Below are 20,251 nucleotides of genomic sequence, written 5' to 3'. Positions count from 1 at the left end.
TGGGAGACACCCTGGGAAGGGCTGCCGGCGGAGAAGGGAGCTGGGGCCGCCTTTGAACGCGGGTTTTATCCCTCCCACAGGTAAACATTACGGGGTTTACAGCTGCGAGGGCTGCAAAGGCTTCTTCAAGCGCACGGTGCGGAAGGACCTGACCTACACGTGCAGGGACAACAAGGACTGCCTGATCGACAAGCGCCAGCGCAACCGCTGCCAGTACTGCCGCTACCAGAAGTGTCTGGCCATGGGCATGAAGAGAGAAGGTAAGGGCTGGCCTGAGCACCCAGGGATGCTGCAGGGAACTTCGGTGGGTGTAGGGAAAACCTGTTTTTCGGACCCCGAGATGGGATTTTTCAGTCTCGTGGTACAGGTGCTGCGACTCACGCCATCAAAATCAGAAGCCGAACTGTTTCCTAATTACAGCGCATGATAAGCGGTTTTTGGCCTATCAGCTGTTGCCACACGATGCTGCTAATGCTTCTAGGCCAGTCATTATTAAAATACCCCACGTGGGTCTTGCTCCGGTGCATCTTTCATAGTTCTGTTTCTCCAAAGTACCTGGTCTGCTTGCAAGGTCATCGTTTGAAACTTGTTTCTAGTTCAGTTTTTCTCTCAGCAATGTCTGTCCTATTCCGTGGCCTCTCTAAGTCAGCACCATTTATCTCGGAGTTTGCACACAGATGCACAAGGCTGTGTGGGCCTTCTGTGAGACTTTAAGGATTCTCTGGAGATCCATTTCCCTCAGGCGGACACCAAGAGCGGTGTCAGCCTTGCCAGGGGCTGCCACTGCCGTGGTGGTGACAGAAATCTCAGTTTATATTTCGCTTTTGCGCTGCACCTTGAGAGTTCTGTGTTCTCTGAGTCCCAGAGCAGTGCTTAGGTGATGGGTAGTGACACTTTCCACTCCAGCCTGGCCTTGGACACTTCCAGGGATGAAGTCCATCCTCCTTCACAGCTTCTCTGGGCATCCTGTGCCAGGCCCTCACCGCATAATCCAATGCTGCATTTTATTTTTTTTTCTCATTGGGAAGAGGAAATTCGGTCTCTTTAAGATAGCTCTTCCCTCACCGGAATTTAAATTTAGGATCTCAACTTCCCCGGCAGTGCCTCTTCTAAATGATCTTTTTAAATGCTGACTGCGTCTGTTCTAATCTGCTGGCAGAACAGGCTTTTAGCAGACGTGACGCGAGGGTGACCCCAGTTCTGTGCTGCTTTCGCTCCCCTTACATCTCCAGAGCCACACTTGCCTCCCTGACAGGCTGATAAAGCCGGCCCTGCTCTGGCCCTGGCCCACAGCTCCAGCCTGGGAGCCTTTGAAGAGCACTTAAGCCCTGTCTGGAGCCTTGATTAAACGAGGCCATGCTGGAGGTGCTCTGAGTGCTGGGCAAACCCTGCCACGCTCAGTTTATGGGGTTACCTGAGGACCAAAGTCACCAAGTGTCACAGCTGTCTGTGCTGGAGGTGTGGGGGGATTGCCAGGGCACCCAGGGGACCTCCCTGGGCCTGCTGAGTTTAACCCTTGGGTGCTCAGATCAAACGTTCCCGCCCCAGCAGACCGTGAAATGGAGGGCAGGAGTGGGGGCTGGATGCAGAGCAGTGGGGAATACTGGATCCCATGGGAGATGTGCAGCGGGATGAGGAAAATCTGGTCCAAAACCTGAGCCAGGTGACCGAAAAGAAGCCAAGAATTCTCCCGTGTGTTCAGCGGGACAAATACAGAGCATCCCTTTCCCCTGGCAGTGCATCCAGAGCCTTCCACCGGCAGCTGCAGACCCTTCAGCCCCCCAGAACAAGGTGTGTAGGGCTGGGAAGAGCAGCAGGAATGCTGGAACTCTGCCACCCTGTGAGCAGCTACCTGCTCCGTGCCTGCCGTTAGTGCTGATTGCATGGGCAGCACCGCTAAAAATTACAGGTCCATTAATTAATTTCTAAATGGTGGTGGAAGTCCCCAGGGAGCACGTACAGTGTGAGGACTCTATTAATTCATCTTGATTAACGTTATCACAATGAATAGCAAATGAATTCATAATGATCAGACAATTATTTAGAAGTGTGACAGATGGGATCCTAGTAACTCCAGGAGTGCGCTCAGGCAGTGCTGATGGATCTGGTGAGGGCAGCGTCAGGGAAAGGCAAGAACTGGTGATTTGACAGTCATCCTGAGATGATTTAGGAGTAATCCCCATGTAGGGAAAGCTGGAATAACTCCCGTGTCTCTTGTTATGAACCTGAAAATTCAGTGTCTCACAGAAACGTCTCAGTTGTCCTAAAGCTGGAAGTCAGAAGTTGGATCTCGTTGAGCTCTGGTTCTGAGCAGCTCTTGAGTTTCACGTGTGACGTCCACCTGATTTGTCAGAAAAAGGTCTCTTCCCATTGCACTCACCCCAGCTGACTGGAATTGTCCTTACACCACGCCTCTTCCCACCTCTATTTTGGGGAAGAGTTTTGGGCTGACTCCTGCATTGCTGATTCCTTTTGCCTAAATACTCACAACACAAATGGCTTTTTATCCTCTAGCACAAACTCTTGTATCTTTTACGTAACAGGGCCCGTGTTATGGGCCTCATTCCCCTAAAAAACATCTTGCTCTGGGCTTGGGAGCAATGCTGTGACCTGCAGGGTGATGCTGGCAGGAAGAATGAGAGCCAGGGTTGTACTCAATTTAAAGAGGGTAAAAGGAAAAGGGGTTGTCGGGCGAGAAGTTGGATTGAAGAAGTAAAAAAGATGGAGGGATTTTATCCCAATCAATGTTGGGATCCAGCCTTTCCAGACTTCCTGATGGAGGTTTGGAAGGGTTTGATCCCAACAGCTGAGGTGTCTCCAGGTGAACATGCCAAGAGCAGCGTACCCAGGGTGGCCCTGCTGGGGGAACAGGCATCCTTCAGGGCTACAAACCCTGGCTGAAAGTGGGGAAAGCCTGCAGGAGCAGGGGATTCCTCCTGCTGTGTGCATCTCCTCTTGCTGTTCCTCGTTAGAAACACGTCAGAGAGATCCCAGCTGAATGAGCTCTCTGGGATACTGCAGTCATAACAAATAAGCAACTGGGAACGATTTTTTTCCCCTATGAATTTCTTCCAGCTGTGTAAGGCTTTGGGCTTTTTTGTACTCCCATCTCCCACTAAATACCGGATAGTCAACAAAATTAAGATTACCATCAGGGATCTTGACTAATGCAGGGATTATTATTGTGGGGGTGGCTGTTTGCATCCAGGAGCTGCGCTCTCTCCTGCTCGGTCTGTTCCTCATTGGGGTCTGAGCCGTCTGTGCATCAGCAGCCCTGGGAAGGGAAAGACACAGGGGAAAAAGTGGAAACTGCCTCAGAATCGGGGAGGCAGAGGTCTTGTGAAGAGGTGGTGTGAACACCAGGGTGGGGTTTGGCATGGTGGGGAGGGTCTGGTGTGGCAGGGGGTGACAGCAGAGGTGACAGGGTCAGCGGGGGTGTGGTGCAGCTCGGGCCCAGCCGTGCTGGCAGCAGTGCCTGGGGATCGCACAGGGAGCAGGAAATACCAGCGAGGAGCCCTTTCCCATGCTCCCTTGGCCGCCTCACAGGGAGCAGCCCTTGGGAACCGGCTCCCCGAGCCTGCCCCTGGACGCGAGGGGCTCCTCGGGAGAGGCCGGGCGGCTCCGCGGGCCGCGCTGGCCTGCACGGCCTCCACGCGCCAGGCCGCGGGCTGGGCCTCGGCGCCAGGCGGCTGAAGATGGGGATGTTGGCGCATCCCGGAGCCCATCTGGAGAGCAGGGAGCTGCTCCCCTGCAGCACCTGCAGCTCGGGCTGCGGGGCCGATCCCAAAGCCCTTCCTCAGTGCAGGTGCGGCTGCAGCTGCCGTGCCGACTTCCAGAGCGTGCAGGACATCTGTCCGGCTGCATGCCTGGCCTCTGACTTCAGGACTGCATTAAACTTCACAGCCGGAGTTAATTCTTCCTCCTCCCGTGACTGTGGGTTGGTTTTTTCCCCCCTCTCACTTTCCATGATGAGGGGTGCAGCCTGGTTGCAGCATCTCCACAGCCCCAAGACCTTCCCGTGCCTCCAGGGAGCCGCTCAATCACTCAAATCCAGAGGGACTGAAGATTCCCACGTGGAGTGACTTGTGCCTGATCCCCTGGAGTTTGGGCTGTCCCAGCTCCTGGACCATCCCTCAGGAGCACGAGGAATCTGGGGAGAAAGAGCAGGAATTCAGGTTTCCAGCCCTCTGTCCAAGTGAATGTGAAAGCAGGCAAGTGGCCACGGCCTAGTGGAGGGGCCGAGGTTCAAGAGCACAGTTATTTTTAGGAGTAATTTTGGAATGGAAAATGTCTTCCAGCTTAATGAGCTTGTTTCTTATATCCTTTTAAAGTGCTGCTCTTTAAACCAGCTAGTTAAATGATGCTGGGTTCGGGGGTTTTTTGTTTTGTTTTTAAGGATGCTCTTAGGTTGAGAAAATGAGCTTGGCTTAGGGTTTTCTCTCCTTTTGTTACTCTTTGTTTATACTTCAGTGTCCAGAGAGTGAATGAGCTAGGGATTTTTTGCAGTTGTTTTCCAGAGCTGTTCCTCTTGTGAGCTAACTGCATGCAAAGGTTTCAATCCACTTTTTAACACTCCGAAGTTACACTTTTTAATTATCACGATGGTATTTTGCATCCCTTAAAAAAAAAAATTACGGCGTTCAGTTGAAAAAGTTGGAGAAAAAAAAGAACCGTTTATTTCACGCGTTGCAGCTTTTGAGGTTGTTTACAGTAGCAGAAGGCTGCACCTCTGAAAAATAATAAAAGAAAAGTAGGTGACACACGAAAGCAAAGCAGAAGAAACACTGTCTGAATTCGTTTTCTCAGCTGTCTTGGCATTTTGGATGTGAACAGGTACCTGGGGCATAAACGCTTCAAGATGCTGATGATACACAGCAAAGACGTGGCTCCATGAAAGGCAGCAGAGCCCAGTAAATTCCAGTGTGGGAGAAACGGAAATCCCCAATAACCCCCAGCCAGCACCTCATAAATAACCAGCCACCCACCTGCAGGACGGGGGGAAAACTAAAACTGAGCAGGTTTGGGGCTGAGCTTTGATGCCTTGCCCCCTGTGCTCTGGGTCTGTTTCCCTGAGAAAACCCCATTTCTGTGGGGAGTGAATTATCCTTTCCCCATGGAAAGTAACCACCCCCACCCACCCTGTCGCTCCTGCAGGAGCAATTTTCATCCCAAAAAAGCTCTCTACTGACACCGGGTGAGTGTCCCTGCAGCTGCTGGAGCCTGCAGATCTCTGCCAGCAGATAAACAAACCTGTGCTGCTCCTGCCCTGTCAGAGACACCATGGCCCTGTGGCAAATCCTTTCCTTTGGGCCTTCCTCTCCTTCCACTGACATTCCTTTGGCACAGAGGTGCAGTGCCCACGAGCGTGGCCACGCACAGGGGTTGGTTTGGGCACCAGAGCTGGGTGGGCGCTTTGCAGTGGGCTCAAACCTGCTTTTTGAGCCATCAGATGCTGCCCCATGGGCAGAGCCGAGGTGTCCAGTGTGATGTGGAGGAGAGGATGGATCCAGATCCAGAGAGGATGGATCTGGCATTTTGGCACATCAGCCCTCGGGCTTGGGTGGCTGGGGCTCACCTGCAACCCACAGGATGAGGCATTTTGGGTTTTGAAGACACCAGAAGTCACCAAGGAGTGCCTTGGACACATGGGGCTCCATATCTTGCTGTACCACGGCCTGGGGAGTTGCAGATGGGCTGGAGACGCTCAAGATGAAACATGACAGCGACTGGCCTGAGGCAAGTACAGACCAAATCAAGCAGAATAACAGGAGAGGCTCTTCATCAGGTGCCATGGAAAACACAGGCTTCTGTCCTTGGCTCGGCTCAGACATAGCTGGAGGAGGTGGGGCCGCCTCTCCGAGCTCTCCAAATGCATCTTTTTTTTCCTCCTCAAGTGGACTGCAAGATTCAAACGCTTCCCTTATGTTTAGCAAACCAGCCTGGAAAAGCTCGCAGCCATGCGAGGCTCCTTGAAGGAAAATAAAAGCGTTGGCACAGCCATCAGCACGGAGGAGAGGGCCAGGGAGCTCAGCTCTGGGAACACGGGGTGGCCACAGCTTGGGAGTGCTCTGCCTCGCAGGAGAGGCTTTTCTGGGATGCAGCAAGCCAAATTCCCGCCTCAGCTCCTGCGTTTGAGGTGGATAGACCCACGGTGTTGATCTGAAGCTGTGCCACCCTCAGGGCCAGGAAAATCAGTGTTGTTGGGAAGCTGAGAAGAACAGGGTTATCCCAATTTTGGGAAGCTGGCAAGCTGCCGTGCAGCTGCCACCTTGGTGCTTGTCTTCTTAAAAAACATAAATAAAACCTAAACCCACAAAGGAACGCAGACCAGATCAATCTGAAACACGTATTTTTGTCATCTCCACTGTGGTTTGTTTGACTAATCCCCAGTGGGAGTGGGGAGTGGCCTCCAGGGATGAGGTCTGCCTGGTGAGGGGTCTGCTCACTGCTGGAGATTTTCCCAGATTTCTTGGGTAAAAAATCTGCTTGTCCTTCTTTCCTTCCCTCTATTCTATGTGCTGTTTTCTTCCTACATCTCAAGGAACACAGTCCACATTTTTTTCCTGGGATGGTGATGTGTCCCTCATCACCTCTCCTAAGAAGGAGCAACAGCTTGTCGGGTCCTCAGCAGCTCCAGGGGAATGCTGGTGGCAGGAAATCCAGACATTTTCCTCTGGGCTTGTGCCTGTAGAGATTGTGGATGTAGGGGACTCTCCTAAAAACATGTGACTGTGAGTGCCTGGCAGCTCTGGGACACTTCTCCCTGCTCCTTGGGTGTCTTCTCAGCTCTGCTGAGCTTCTGAAGCCAGGATGGCAGCACCCACAGGGAAGTCCAAGTCCTGGAACTCCCAGAATCAATGGGTCTGGAGTTCCAGCTGCAAATCTTTTCAGGACGTGTTGGGCTCTCAGATGCCTCAGGGTGGATCCAGAATTAGGGAAGTGGAGACACGAGGTTGGGACTCACTGGATCCGGAAGAGGGGCTTTGGGAGTGCCGCAGGTGGAAGGATGAGGTGACAGCGAGGAGATTATGGGATGGGAGTTCTTGTGTACCCCAGAGCTGCTGCAGGAGCGATGCTGTTGCACACATGAGGAATGAAAGCTGTTCCCTCTTTGTTCCTGGAGCGGCCTGTGGGGAGAGAAAATGGGATCAGCAGCTGAGTCAGCAGCCTGGCAGGCATCCCCAAAAGCTGCATCCATCCCAGGGCTGGGCAGGTGTCCTGCATCATTCCCGAGGGAGGGACAGGCTGTGTTCACAAGGTCTGGGTGGTGTGGAGAGAGCAAGGAGGAGCTGAGCTTCCCCTGCTGGTGCAGGTGCACTCCTTGGGGAAGAGCTGTGCATGAGGCACCACCCCAGGGAGAAGGGAGGATAATGGGGATCCCAGTTCAGCACTGGGAAACGGCCCCTGCTATCCTGCTGGGAATGGGATGGATGGGTGGATGGATAGGTGGATCCATGAATGGATGAGGGAGGGATGGATGGATGGATGGATGAATGAGGATGGATGCATGGATGGATCCGTGGATGGATGGGTAGATGAGGAATGGATGGATGGATGGATGGACGGATGTGGGTGATGCAGAAGTGATCCCACACGTGTCCTGCCGTTGGAGGAGGCTGCCTGGCTTGGCAGCACGGCTGCAGCAGAGCAGATGACACCCCGTGGCGAGGGCTGGGTTTATCTTTGGCTGCTGGGTGGGACTGTGCCATCTGCTCTGCCCGGGGTGTCGCTGCTGCCGGCAGCCGGCTGTGCGTGGGGCTGAGCTGGGATGAGTCAGCTGTCCCCTGACCAGCTCTGCAGGGAGCTGCAGCACCGATTTCCTGGTGAATAGAAAGAACTCCTTACGTGCCTGATCTCTGCCCATCTGTCTCTTGTGTCGTTTGTGTCAGCTGGGCTCAGCCCGATCACAGGCACGTGCTCTCGAGGTGCCCTGTAAGATCCTCTCCTACAACCCCTGAAGTGTGTCTGACTCTTCAGGCCAGGAATGTGGCACTGATGAGGTTGAGATTTGCAGATTGAAGGCTTTAAGTAGCCCCTGTCTGCCCAGACCTCCCCACTGCTTTGCCACAAACCCCAGCGTCCAGCACGAGGATGTGGTTTTGGGGTTAACGCCGTGGTGGAGTGACCTCAGTGATCCCGGCTTTGCACCTTCATCCTTGGGAGCTGCTGCCAATCCCCATCAGCACCTTGGCATTTTAATCTTTCCATAAGAACCCATTTGTCGAGGGTTTGCTTTTCTCTCAGGATTTCGTGTTATTTAGTAGGTGTTTCATCTCCTCCAGTGTGCCCAGAGGAATCTTGGTGCATCTGTGCTGCTGGAGAAGGGTTGGCATTAAGCAAAAACTCCCCTCTTCCTGATGATTGGAGAAGCAGGAGTGGGCTTGGAGGGGTGAAATTAAAGCAGGGTTTTGTGATGGCTTGAAAAAGAAGAAGAATCCATGTCAGATGGACAAAAGCCACAGCATAAATCTGAATTTACCTGGCTCTGGCAGCCCAGCAGACAGTGTTGATCAGCCTGGGGAGCCTCTGCAGCCCGTGAACTTCAGAGCAGTGTGCAGAAAGGAACCTCTTGCCTTTTTGCGTAACAACTTTCACTTGGAAGAGTCTGAGCTCTGTTGACGTGCAGCAAACAGCAACACTGAGGGAAGGGAGGGGAAGCACTGGGAATCAGCTCCAGGAGCTGAGTTAATGGGATCAGCGGCCAGAGAGGGCTCCTTCAGCCTGTCTCTCAATTTCATGGGGTTTATTTTATTATTTTATTTTATTTTATTTTATTTTATTTTACTTTTTTTAAAATTTTTTTTTTTATTTATTTTTTTTCATTTCATTTTCCCAGAGTTTCGTGTTGTAGGGTTTGGTTTTGCACTTGGCTGGTCCCACTGATGGTCTGAAAAGCCTCATTGTATCACAGACAGCTCTGGTTTTACCCAAACAATTCCTGTGCCCCTGCTGCTCTGCCTGAACATCCCATAACCAGCTTCAAATGCAGCAGGGAGGGAGTGCTGGGGTAATTGTCGATAAATAGCAGGGTTTTTACGTTATTGCAGTGCCTCAGCAAAGAGCTGGGTGAGTTCAGAGAGTTGTGTCTCGTGGCCAGAGGTGCCTGGGCTGATCTTAGGCAGAGTGGGCTGAAATGTGCTGTGGAGAACAGTGGTGTGTGGAAAAGTGTGGGATTTGGGGTCTGTGACAAGGTGATGGAGAAGGAGAGAGCTCCCACTGCAGCTGCACCGAGCTGCTTTCCAGGTGCAGGAAGAGCGTGTGCAGGTTTGCAAGGGAGGTCATCAGTACTACTGCTAATAATGTTATTAGCATCCAGTAAGTGTTTTTCATCTCTGAGCTGCTCAGATGTAACTCAGCAGCGTGTGACAGGCTGCTGGCGAGATCATTCCCACCCCGCAGGATTTGGGACAGGTCTCTCCTGTCTGTCTGCGGCTTGCCCAGAGCCAGAGGCAGGACGGAGCTTTGCATGGAGCTCCTGTCCCACGGGAGCTGGAGAGGGGCACGACACGGCCTCCAGGGAAATTCAGCCCTGCCAGCCTGGGAGGTGGCTGAACTCCACACTTCTGCTTTAAACTGACCCGTTCCTCTTCTCTTCAGGATTCCCTGATGCTGTCCCTTCACCCATCCCTCTCCCGCAGTGACTCCAAGCGTGGCTTCCTTCGTGGCACTTTCCATCACGTGTCTTTAACCTTTTTACTTCCAGGGTCTGGAAAAGGGAGCTCTCCCAGCAGGGAGATGAGCCAGGCAGGATCCACGCTCCCGGGGGAGCACGCACACAAAGAGCTGATTTCTGATTTCCCAGGCTGGGGCTGCTCCCTGCCTTCCCCAAACCTCACACTCCCTGGGTTATCCCAGTCTGGGGAGCGGGCATCGGCGGGGGGTGATGATTTGGGGGCTTTGTGGCCACTCTTGGGGTGACACTGACGCTGCCACTGTCCCTTCCATGTCACTTGCAGCCGTGCAGGAGGAGAGGCAGCGGGGCAAGGACCGCAACGAGAACGAGGTGGAGTCCACGAGCAGCGCCAACGAGGACATGCCCGTGGAGAAGATCCTGGAGGCTGAACTGGCCGTGGAGCCAAAGACAGAGACGTACATCGAGGCCAACATGGGCCTGACCCCCAGCTCGGTGAGGCCCCCCAGCCCCTTGGGGACAGGAGGGGTGGCTGTGGGACGTCAGCAGTTGGGATGGTTCTGGGATTATTTGTCTCTGCCAAGGTCGGGATGGACACATGGGAAATGCAGATTTTCGTGGTGGGACTTCGGTGTTTATTGATTCTTACCCGTTTACAGACTCACGAGGCGTGAGCTCTAGCTAGCATGTTAAGGAGCAGAGGTAAAATGGAGAGCTTCTAACTCTTCCCAAGGTTATTTAAGTGATAGTTACACAATAGTGAGGTGATACCTCTGTTATTTATATTTTTGATGCAGTAATGACCACCCAAGGCCCACAATGCAGGCCTTTTTCACCCAATTAAATAAAACCCCCATAACCCATGAAGAAGAAGGAAGAAGATGAAGAAGAAGGACCCAGACAAGGTCCAAAATCCTCTGTCTTAACTCACACACATTACTCTACACTAAAATCCCCAAAATTCTCAGTTTCCAGAATTCCAACAAGGGGTGACCGTGAGGACAGCTGGGGCAGAGAGGGGCTGTCCTGTGTGGAAAAGAACCGGCTCAGAAATGCAGCTCTTGGCTCTGCTGCAGGCTCTGTGCGTCAGCTCAGCACCAGGAGAGCAGCGCCAGCAGCCACCAGCGTTCGGTGTCTTCTGTCCCGCAGCCACGGGGAAGTAAGAGGTGCTGTGAGGAGTAATTAAAAGGGCTCACAGAGAAGATTTTTTGTTGTAGATAACAGCCCTCAGCGCTAAAAGGCAGGAAGAGTGCTCTGAAGAGCTCAGAGTCCAGCTGAGGCAACAAACAGACCTGTGTGACTGAAGTGCAGGGAGATAAGAGCTGGAGAGTGAGGGTGTGACTTCTCAGCTGCAGAATTATGCAGCTGCTCGGCTCTGAGGAGGGAAAATCTGGAGGAATTTGCCTACAGGTTGGCTTTCAAGTTCTTCTCCCAGTTAGAGACTTGGATTGTAACTGGGCCTTGCTTGCAGCATCTTGCCCGTACCAGGATGGGTGGTACCAGAGAGGGGTGACAGGGAAATGGGACAGCCTGGGCTGGTGGAAGGTGTCCCTGCCCATGGCAGGGGGGTGGAATGAGATGGTCTGGAGGTCCCTTCCAACCCAAACCACTCTGGGATTCTGTGGAGAGTGAGGGAAAGTGGTTTGGGCCCTTTCCTGTGAGATTCCCTTATCAAAAGGGAGAAATGTCCCTGCAGAGCAGCAGCCTGCTAACAGGAGAGCCAAACCCTCCTCTGAAATTCCATTTCTAGGACAGACCCTCTGCAGCCCGGGCAGTGTTCAGGGTGCAGTCCCCCCTCCTCCAAACCCCTTTTTCCCATGGAAGCAGTGGGAATAGAGGAATTCCTCTGGAAAACAGCAGCTGAGGCTGGAGTGGGGAGCATCTCCTGGCTGCCACAAAGTCCTTTGAGGGACTCAGAGGTTGAACCCTGCCAACATTTGGGCTGGCTGAGCCAAGGGAGCAGGCTCATGCACTGAAATATCCCTGTGCAATTCCTGCTGGGTGGCTGAGGCCGGGCTGATGAAATGCAGCTATTCCAAGCAAGTGCAAGGACTCTGCAGTGTTTATTTTCTGTTGCAACAGCGCTTTTATCTCTCTCTTTATGTGAGGCTTGGAGGGCTTGAGTCAGAAATCTCTTCCCATGGCAGGGGGTTGGAAATAGAGCGTCTTTGGGGTCACTTCCAGCAGAATCCTGTGAGTCTGTGAGGGATCTGGGAGTCAGGAGGAGCCTTAACTGGCTTTTTGGGATGCTCTTTCTGCAAAGACAGCTTTTCCTAGGATTCCTTAAGTGGCTCTTGGACATTCAAGGCTTCGTGGTGTGGACAGAGCCAATCCCTCAGTGAAACTCTCCAGAATCAGGTGCAGACTCAGGTACAAATCCTCACCTGCATTTAAGAGGAGAATCCCATCATCACAAGGCTTCAAGGGGCTTTTTTTTCCAAGGAGTTAGTGAGGGGCTCAGAGAGGCTCTGGCTGCTCTCAGGATTAAAAATCCTTCAGGGGAGCTGGAGCCAGCCTTGTGCTGACTCGAAAACAAACCCCAGAGATCGAGCTGAAATAAATGGCTTCGTCTGGCACCGCGTCTCCTCAGCCTCTTGTAGCAAATTGAAAGCCGGTTCCTGCATAATTCAACACGCATTTCTGTGAACAAGGATGTGCGTTGCATCTAAATAGAAGCGGGAGGCTTGTTGAAATGCCCTATTATTGTCAAACCCACGAGGTGACATTTGTAGCAGGTTCAGCAGATGGATGAGATCAGCGGCTCCTGGTGACGGGGCCACCAAAGGATGAGGAGAGGAAAGGCAGAGGAGCTGCTGCCCTCCCCCAGAGCCCAGGTGATGATGGAAAGGCAGACAAATCCGGGCGCTGATAAACACAGGGGATAACACGAGCTGCTTGCTCTTGGCCTCGTGTGTTGGGTGCTTTGATTGGTGCCTCTGCACCTCAGGCCAGCTGCTGGTGACCTGCAGGGACATTTCCCATCTGGGATGGGGGTACCAGGGTGATGCAGGGGTTAGCATCCTTGTCTCCCACATAAAATGGGTTAGAAGGGACCTTAAAATCATCTTCTTTGTGGGCAGGGGCATCTTCCACTGGCCCAGGCTGCTCCAAGCTCATCCAGCCTGGCCTTGGACACTTCCAGGAATGGAGCAGCCACAGCTTCTGTGGGAACCTGTGCCAGGGCCTCCCTCCCTCCCAGGGAGGGTTTTTCCCCTGATACCTGCTCTAACCCCGCTCTCTTTTAGTTGCAATCCATTCCCCCTTGCCCTGTCGCTCCATGCTCTCCTGTCTGTGGCTGTCACCTTCTGCCACGTCCCTGTCCCAGGGCGTGGCTTTGCCTCTGCCCCGTGCCTTGGGAATTTGTGCTCCTGCCCTGCAAGCACAGCCCGGAACGGGCTCCTGGCCACGGGAAGGCAAAGCCTGTAACTGAGAGCCGTCCTCCCCCTTAGGTCTTGATTGGCCTTTGAAGGTCTGGTTTCAAGTCACCACTTTCTGGAAGATGCCTCCAAGCTCCAGGTTTCCAGGAAGATCAGGTGCCCTTTGGCTCTGTCACACCCCGGCACCGTGCCCTTGCTGCTTTATTTACTGCAGGAGGGGATTTGCTTTCTGTGCACGGGGAGGGTTTCCAGCACTGCCATTCCCCTCCTGGAGCCAGGCAGGGCCCTCTGGACACTTTTAGCTGCTTCTCACGCTCCAGCGATCAGGTTCTGCCAGGAAGAGCCGTGGTGGTTCCAGGAATTGCCATCTGAGGTGGAACTGAGGATGAGGATGAGGCTTTGGAGCACCAGGGGTTAGGGACAGCCAGGGTTGGGACACCCTGCACATGGTGACAACCTGCCCAGGAGCCAGCCCTGATGAAAGCTTTGGCAAAAACATCTAATTTACCTAAATTCCCCCTTTTTTGGGGCTCTGCAGGCACTTGTTGCTGCGAGGGCTGGGTTCATGATTCCCGTAAGTCATGATTCCCATCCCACCTCACCAGCATGCCAGGATTCTCCACCTGGAGGAGCAGTCTGGGATAACTTGAGGCTGGGGATGTTCAGGGCCTCTGGTGTCCCTTCTCCCCCTTCCTGCATCTGAATATCGACGTTCCCTGTGTTTCCAGGGAAAGCCTGAACCCTGCCAAGCTCCTCCTCACAGGCGTTTGTGGGTTTTCCAGGGGAAATCCCATCTGATCCCCTTCTCCCAGGAAAATCCCAGTCCCTGCTCACGTCTCCTTCCTCAGGGAAGAGCCCCAGCTCCCTGGGAGTGGGACTGCCCTGCCCTTGCCACCCCTGGGGGAGCTGCTGGAGGGGGGTGGGCCGAGGGGGGCACATCCCTGTGGCGGTGCCAGCCTGTGCCCATCCATCTCTGCACGCGACAGGTGGGAACGCTCCCCGGGCAGGTGCCCCGAGCCTGCCAAATCCTGCCTATTTTAAGCCTGCAGAACAGGAGATGTTGGCCACTGAGGCTCAGAGCGCTGGGTTTGCTGCCAGGAGGCTGGGCAGGGGTGTGGGGCACGGCTCTGAGGGTGGCTTGGCAGCGTGGTGCTGCTGTGCCCAGCCAGGGAGCAGGGGTTACGCTGACATTGGTGTCTGCTCTCCCTCTGACTTCACACCCCTGCCCCCTGCAAGCCAAAACGCTTCTCCTGCAGGGTGGGAACTGCTCTTTTAAGGACGTGGAAAGAAGCTAATTGCACAGTCCAGGCTGCTGGATATCAGCAGGGATTATAGTGGGAGATGGGAAGGGCTCATACATCCCTGTCCGGAGGGGTAAACCCTGTAGACACACTCAGAGCAGCGCGCTCAGCCCTCCCCAGGGTTAAACAGGCTCTTCCAGTTCCTAATCACAAATCCACTTGAGCTGTGAGCAGTTCCTTTAAACAGGGATTTGGTGTGTTTAGGCTGACTGTCCTCCTCAGGAGCAGATGGTTTCTGTTACTGGATAATATTTCAAAGGAAAGGGGTTTTCTCTTCCTTTTTTTCTGTAATGCCCCCTCTGGTGCTGGTTTATCGGGATGCTGGAGTCTGCCCTTCCCCAGGCTGGAGCTGCTTGGATTCATCACTCAGGGTGATGGATATGGAGTCTCAGCACTCCCAATTCCCATTTTGGGGCTTGCTAAAAACCATTACAACCTTTGTGGTGGAGCAGCCAAATCACTTCCTTTGCCCGTGAGTGATGACATCCAACCCGGGAATGGCAGGCAGGCTGCTCCTGCAGCCTCTCTTTTCCTCGCTCTGCCTTTTCCAACCTTTTCCATCTCTTTTTTTTACCCTTTTTCTTATTTTTCTGGCAGCCCAATGACCCGGTGACAAACATCTGCCAGGCTGCAGACAAACAGCTCTTCACCCTGGTGGAGTGGGCCAAGAGGATCCCCCACTTCTCCGAGCTGCCCCTGGATGACCAGGTCATCTTGCTCAGAGCAGGTGAGTGATGTCTGTCCCCACGTGGGGAGTGCTGAATGTCCCCTGGCACAGGTTGTACCCTCGGATTTAGGTCCTGGCAGCTTGAAAATTTTCAGTTGGTTCTTGATAGACTGTGATCATTCGGTTTTTAAATAGGATTTTAAAAGCTTTCCATGTGGTGCTGAATTGGATCCAAAATGTGGCCAATCAGCTGAAAAACGGCCCAGCTTCATCTCTGGTCCATGAGAAGCGCAGAGATGGGTGCTGGAGGACTCAAACCAAAGGAGTTAAACTCTGCCTTCCTCCCAAACTGAGCCTTGAAAGACCAGGCGGGCTCAGGCCCCCACGAAATTTCATCAAACTGAAATGTTTGATCATAATTAAAACCAGAAAGGAGAGAAAAGTACATCTCACTTCTTCTCCCACCCACCAAGATGAAAATAGAACTCTCAGGGCTTATTTTAAATTTCCTTGTGCAGCAGGGGGGCTGCAGGAGCGGGATTTGGGAGGTGGAAAGCAATTGGCTGTAGGAAGGGTCTTCCCCCGGTGAGCGAATTCAAGCTCCTGCTGCTGTACAGAGCTCGTGGAGGGCAAAAAATCAGGAGCAGAGCTCAGGGAGGGTGTGCTTGAGGCATGAAGCTCTTTGTGAGCCAGGGACTTGGAAGTCCTTGGTACTTTTAAAGTTCCTTTTATTTCCCCCAAGTTCACTTTGGTCCAGGTCCTGCACCCTTCCAGGATGGCTCCTGCAGCCCTTGGGTGAAGGTGCTCCATGGGTTTTGCCAGAGCTGGCTCTGGGCCCTTTGAAATACCCAAAGTGTGGGTTTGGAGAGGATTTCTAGAGCCTCTTGTGAGAGTGGATGAGCAGGGAAGCTGCTCTGTAGGGATCTTTGAGGGCTTTCTGCTAAGAGCCGGATTCACACAAAGCTCTGCCTTTCCCTCTTGGCAAGTGGAACTCAAACCCACCATGGCAGCTCCAGGTTTTCCTCTCTCTGTAGCAGGCAGCTGATTAAACCTGGGACTGGAGGATTCCTGACCTGTGCTCTCTGTTTGTGACTCACCCCACACTCATGGGGCAGCAGGAGAGGGGCTGCCAACCCCACCACATCCCAAATCCCGTGGTGGCTCCAAGCCTGAGACTGCTGAACGCCGGGAGCAGCTCCCTGGAGCTCCCTGCTCCAAACATCTCTGCCAGGGCCTCAGATAACCTTCCCCAAGTCGTGTAACCGGTGGCTCGATGTATTATTGAGTGGCCTGCTGAGAACAGCTGCCCATGAAATATTGAAGCATTAAAATCCAGCTAAGAGCCTCACTCAGGCATCCTGGGAGGCAAAGCAAGTGGAGCACACAGCTCTGGAGGAGCAGTGCTGGATGGGCTGGCAGCAGCTTTCCTCAGATCCTGAATCATTTAAAAACACTGAGCTGTTTGGGAGGGAAGGAAAGCCGACTTTTTGAGCGTGTTTTCTGCCGGTTTTCTTGTTTCCAAGCTGAAACAGGAATAACCTGATGTTTTCTCGGCCCGGCAAAGGACGCTGAGCGTTACAATCCTGCAGCTGCGGCTGGTTTCGTAGGGCTGGTGGGGAAACTTGGCAGGCAGCTGGATTCACACCATGGCCACTGCTCTGCCAGAGTGCCTTCCCTACCCCAGAGGAGCCTGAGCATCCCTGGAGGCTGCAGCTGTCCTGTTTGCTGAGAAAGGAGTCACAGAATTCTGCTGTGCCGCTCCAGAGCTTGGGCTGAAATGCAGAACTCTCGGGGTAGGCTTGGTTGGTCTCTAATTCCAGTTTGCTGCCTCTGGTTGTAGTGAGCTTTTCCCGCTTGCCTCTGTCTTGGCAGCTCTTTGGGGATGTTCTGGTGAAAGCCAAGGTAGGAAAATCTTCCCCATTTCAGCTGAAACATCCCAGCTCTGTGCGGGAATAATCCAGATGGAGGATGCTGATGGAGCCAGCGCTCCTTCACTGGAATAAGCCCAGCCTGGACTGGGTGTGCAGAGCCAGCTCTGGTTTCTGTTGGTTGCAGCTACGTGTGGTGCTGCTGTGGGACCGTGTGGGACAAATTCCCATGGATCTGGCTCTGGGAGCTCCTCTTCCTCCCGGGAACGGGGTTTCTGCAGACTCCTTCTCCTCCATCCTCCTTGGGTTTCACGGTGTTGCAATCCCCGTGGAAGTGCCAGGCCTCGCCCAGTAAATAGCCAAAGAAATGTTCCCGTGGCTGGGGTGGAAACATCCTGTGGCCACTTAGGAAAGAGTGAACTTTATTCCTTGTCAACATTTCTGATGGCACAACCCAAGGCTGCAGCAGAAGGTAAACACAGCACACATGGGCCTTGTGTTCATCCCAGGCAGTGAGATGTGTTCTTGTGGCAGGAGAGCTGAAGGATATTGTGATGCTTTTCCAGCCTGGAGAAAAAAAAACCCTAAATCCAAAAAACCTGAGGTTTCTGGACCAAAACTCCAGAACATGTTCAGGCCAGGGGTGTTGCAGAAGAGACCCCATCTTGTCTTACTGAAGATGCTGCTCCTGCCTGAAAGTCACCCAAATTTCCACCCCTCAAGCTTAGCAGGGTTTCCTCTTGTTGGGGCTTTGTTTCAGGAGTTCTTGAGCTCAGGCTAGGATGGATTTAGGAACTGAAGAGGTGTTGGATTGTGAAGGGGAGCTGGAAGACGTGGAGATCACGTCTCCCTTCCCTCCCCTGTAGGCCTGGCCTCAGAGGATGTCCTTCCCATATCCCAAAGCAGCCTGCCCAGCTAATGAGGCTAAAATGTGTTTTCCACGCAGCTGTGGGAGCAGCTGGGGACGCGGGACTGTGCAGGGAACAGCCCCAACCCCTCCCAGCGTTTTCATGGCAGAAGCGACAAACCCCCAAATAAAGCCAGAGATTTCAGGCTCCCTTTGGCAGGGCTCAGGGCTGGTGGATGAACTTTGGTGGCCCGAGGAGGAGCCTGAGGAGCTGGTGGGGCTGGAGCTGCTGGGAGGCAGTGGCTGAGGGCAGAGGGGAGCTCAGGGCTCCACAGCCACGGCGAGCTGCAGGCAGAGCTGTTTGCTCGGTGTCTGCGCGGTTTATAGAGGAAACTGCTCCCCTTACTAGCTTTATTTTTAGCGACTTGGGTTCTCAATGGGTTTTTTCCGCCCCTGACATCCAAGAAAAATCTGGCTCCCCCTTCCTTCCCCGCATCCAGCCACGCTCCTGCGGCGAAGGCGCTTTTCCTCCTCCTTTTAGAGAGGCGACACCACCGACTCCCAAACTTCCCCGAGGATCCCACGGCGGCTCTAACCTGCAGCCTCGGTCGTTTTCTCCTCCCCAGGGTGGAACGAGCTCCTAATTGCCTCCTTCTCCCACCGCTCCATAGCCGTGAAGGACGGGATCCTGCTGGCCACGGGGCTGCACGTGCACCGGAACAGCGCCCACAGCGCCGGCGTCGGGGCCATCTTCGACAGGTGGGCAGGGAGGCAGGGCTGGCATCGCCCCTCACGCCTTGCCTGGACGTTCCTGTTACGCTTCTGCCTGCTTTCCCTCGGCCAAGGTCGGGATGGAGGACACGGGAGACGTAAAGTCCAGCCCGGTCGTGGTTTTGTTGTATCTTATCTCCTCGCAGCCCTCACGAAGCGTGAGCTCCGGCTTGCTAGCTGGAGAAATGAGGTGAAGTGGAGAGCTTCCAGCTCTTACCAAGGCTGTTTAAGAGATAATTACCCGATACCGAGGTGGCACCTATATCATTTGTGCTTTCCACCCAAGGTCCGCTATGCGGACGTTTTTTCACCCAGTTAGAGAAAACCACCCAAATCCCTGAAGAAGGGGGAGGAAGGTGAAGAGGAAGGACTTAGACAACTCCCAGAATCCTCCATCTTGGCTCATATGTATTAGTATACACTAAAACCCCAGATCCTGAGTTTCTAGGATTCCAACACATCCCCATGCCTGTCTCCACCCCAGACTGCCTCCGTTGCTCCTCGAGGGCTCGGAGAAGCCGGGGATGAGGGAGTCCAGCCCATGAAAACAGCAAACCCCTCCTCTGAGAGCTGCAAAGCAAAAAACCCAACGGCCCCCAAACAGGGAGGAGGCTGCCCAGTGCAAATCAAAGCCCCTTTCATGGGGTCCAGATGCCTTCTCATGTGAGGAGGAGGCCGCTCCTTCGCTCCTTTTCATCTTTAATTGGACCAAGACGCGATTTTATTTGCACAATGAGAAGGCCCCAGCGATGCTCAGCAGGTTGCACAGGCGTGTCCCGAGGGCTCTTTAATCTCAGGCTTTGGGAAAGTGTTTTAAAGCCAGGCTTGCAGGGTGTTTGACCCACGGCGTGACTCCAGACGCTTGCTGAAATGCTGATTCCCCTCCCTGAGACTCATCTCGAGTTGAAGCCAAATCACCTTTGCTGCTCTGCTCTGTGAGGAAATTGTTCTTGGGACCTGGGTGACATCATTTGTTCCCGTGAGGTCATAAGTGCAAGATCGTGGCTTTGCTGCAGGATCTAACGTGAAAAACCGGGCAATCAGTGGAAAATATTTCAACACCGACACCTGCAGTAAGAGCAAAGGGAGCAATAAAAATTACCGGCAGAGGAAATTACTTTTAGGTACCTGTTGGGGTGGGTTTTTATTGTTATTTTTTATTTTTAGGCAGCTTTCTCAGGTGCCAGAGCCTCTCGGTGAATGGATGAAGGCGGTTTTTATGGTCCCTGTTGTATCTCACAGGAACTATTGATGTTCCTAATGAGCTATTTTTGATGGAGGAGGAAAATGAGGCCACATCCTCAGCTGGCACAGGCCGGCACCATCCCCAGCTTCATTAAACGTGACCGGAGCTTCTCACTCCGGCTCTGACACCTGGGGCTTTTCATTCCCTTTTTTTTTTTTTTTTTTCCCGTGCTGACTCTGTGCTTTCTCTGTCCTTTTGCAGAGTACTGACAGAACTGGTGTCCAAAATGCGGGACATGCTGATGGACAAGACAGAGCTGGGCTGCCTGCGAGCCATCGTCCTCTTCAACCCCGGTACGAGCCTGCCTCTGCTCTCCTGGCCCCTCTTGGCTGCTCTCCCGTCCTTTTAGGTCCTTTTCTTCCCCCAAAAAAGCCCTGTTGAAAATAGCAGAGGGCACCCAGACGCTGAGGGCAGGGCAGGAAGGGAGGTGTGGGGAAATTTGGTTTGGTTTGGAAAGGACCTTAAAGCTGATCTTGTTCCAAACCTCCTTCCACGGGCAGGGACCTCCCACTGTCCCAGGTTGCTCCAAGCCCTGTCCTTGGA

At 53.4% G+C, this 20,251-nt stretch overlaps 1 protein-coding gene across 4 annotated transcripts in view; it reads left to right on the top strand.

Moving 5' to 3' along the window:
• RXRA (retinoid X receptor alpha) overlaps window positions 1-20,251 on the top strand; it is a 108,992-nt gene that overhangs the window by 70,885 nt on the left and 17,856 nt on the right. For all 4 annotated transcript variants that reach the window (XM_040083246.2, XM_040083247.2, XM_040083245.2 and 1 more), the window contains exons 4-8: window positions 81-260; window positions 9,957-10,126; window positions 14,907-15,036; window positions 18,318-18,450; window positions 19,910-20,001. In XM_040083246.2, coding sequence (XP_039939180.1) covers window positions 81-260; window positions 9,957-10,126; window positions 14,907-15,036; window positions 18,318-18,450; window positions 19,910-20,001 — 705 coding nt within the window. The remainder of the gene's footprint in view (window positions 1-80; window positions 261-9,956; window positions 10,127-14,906; window positions 15,037-18,317; window positions 18,451-19,909; window positions 20,002-20,251) is intronic.

This window comes from Hirundo rustica, chromosome 20, assembly GCF_015227805.2.
Source record: "Hirundo rustica isolate bHirRus1 chromosome 20, bHirRus1.pri.v3, whole genome shotgun sequence".
Taxonomy (NCBI): Eukaryota; Metazoa; Chordata; class Aves; order Passeriformes; family Hirundinidae; genus Hirundo; species Hirundo rustica.
This window is presented reverse-complemented; position numbering and strand designations above follow the sequence as displayed.